Here is a 1,576-nt window from a genome sequence, read left to right as displayed (position 1 = left end):
CAGAGGATGTCAGGATATTACTTTTAGTTTAGAAATCCTTTAGCGATAGTTTGTTAAAAAGGACAGCGACCCCTCCCGAGTTCCGTCAGGAGCGCTTCCTGAGTTTACGGTCGCTACGAATGTGTTGGTATCCATTGATATGAAAAGTATCATCGGGCTTTAACCAAGTTTCCTGAACACAAACTATATCATATCTACATACAACTTCTAAGAAATCTAATTCTACACATTTTCTAGAAAGACTACCTTGAATGTTCCAGCTGGCCAAACTTAGGGCCACATCAACAACCATAAAAGACTACCGAAAAGAAAAGAATGTCAAGAGCAATTTCAAGTGCTGCTAATGCTATAGAATTTAAAGGTAATTATCTTTTGAACTTATAGATGAGTACGTACCGGTCGTACACTATTTCATCTTTTAAGAAAACATAACATGCTCATATTGGGATATTAGGACATAATAAAGTAAGACTTCCCTTCGATGGACGGTGCCATTGTTTCCCATATGTAGCTCAAATGTTCATCAGCATCTCGGACAGTTTGTACGCTATGTCCATGATTTTCTGTTGTGGAATCTGGGACGCGTGTAGGTTCGGGCGGCGGCTCCAGTCACCTAGTGGGTAGCTTCCAGCATCATGGCGAGGTCCTGTGGGCCTGTCCTGGCTCTGGTGCTGAGGCGTTCGAGCGTTGTGGTACTGGCGATCCTGTCTTTGTCGTGGCCCCTGGCGCTCCCTTGCTGATGTGTCGGGAGGTGTGTAAGTGCCGCTGCCACTGTAAGTGGACCTGTTCTCGGCAGAACGCATGGTGCGCTTTAAATCTGCAACCAGCAGGCTGGTCCCCGTCGTGTCGTCCAGGTGGATTCCATCACGTTTGTAGAGCTGTCGTGTTGTGGATAGTTTCTTGTGGCGGACATACAGAGTCTTACTGTCATCCTTGCTTCGTTGCAGAACGGCCTGGTTGTAGTCCTTAATGTTTTTGTTTAAGTTTGAGTCCATGTTGTGTCCTCTGGGGAGTACTTGTGATAGGACGATTGTGGCATTGGGGAAAGATGTCTTGGCGCATGAGATAAGCTCTGTTGTTTTATCGAGACAGTCTTGTACAGAGGAGGTGTCTCTCTGGCTATTATCCAGGTCGTTTGAAGCCACGTGTAGTATGACATACGTCGTTTTAGGGTCGCTCACCCGTTCCATCTTCTTAGTCGCGTGGTCTATTGTTGATGCATGTTCCTTACTGGTGGAGCGGTTTGGAAACATTCTAGAAGTGTCCACTGCTTTCCAGATAGAGTCCGTATAAACTCTGACTTCGCGCGTGTCTCTTGTTGGGACTGGCTGTCGCCTGTCGGTACTGTGTGACGCCGGTTGTGTCTGTTCGACATTTGGTGTTGTGTCAATCGCTTCCGATATTGTCTCAGTGTGGTTTGTCTGAAGAGTGTCTGCACCTACCATCTCAGCTCCGGAGGCGTCGTCTTTGTCAGTGGTTTCAGAGTCTAGCTTTTCAGTAGTATCCTGGCGTTTTTCTGATGACGATGACTCAGCTTGTGCAGACAATCTTATAGCTGATAATGAATGAGAAAGCT

General features: G+C 46.4%; 1 protein-coding gene across 1 annotated transcript; it reads right to left on the bottom strand.

Moving 5' to 3' along the window:
- Window positions 1-83: 83 nt before the first annotated feature.
- Window positions 84-1,568, bottom strand: LOC118408419. Its single transcript, XM_035809227.1, has one exon. It carries the CDS (start codon window positions 1,443-1,445, stop codon window positions 513-515), a length of 933 nt encoding a protein of 310 aa, XP_035665120.1. The 5' UTR covers window positions 1,446-1,568; the 3' UTR covers window positions 84-512.
- Between the last annotated feature and the right edge of the window lie 8 nt (window positions 1,569-1,576).

Source organism: Branchiostoma floridae, unplaced genomic scaffold, assembly GCF_000003815.2.
Source record: "Branchiostoma floridae strain S238N-H82 unplaced genomic scaffold, Bfl_VNyyK Sc7u5tJ_1583, whole genome shotgun sequence".
Taxonomy (NCBI): domain Eukaryota; kingdom Metazoa; phylum Chordata; class Leptocardii; order Amphioxiformes; family Branchiostomatidae; genus Branchiostoma; species Branchiostoma floridae.
This window is presented reverse-complemented; position numbering and strand designations above follow the sequence as displayed.

Coding starts and splice junctions, on each gene's coding strand:
- LOC118408419 (XM_035809227.1), bottom strand. CDS start 1,445: ATGGTAGGTGCAGACACTCTTCAGACAAACCACACTGAGACAATATCG.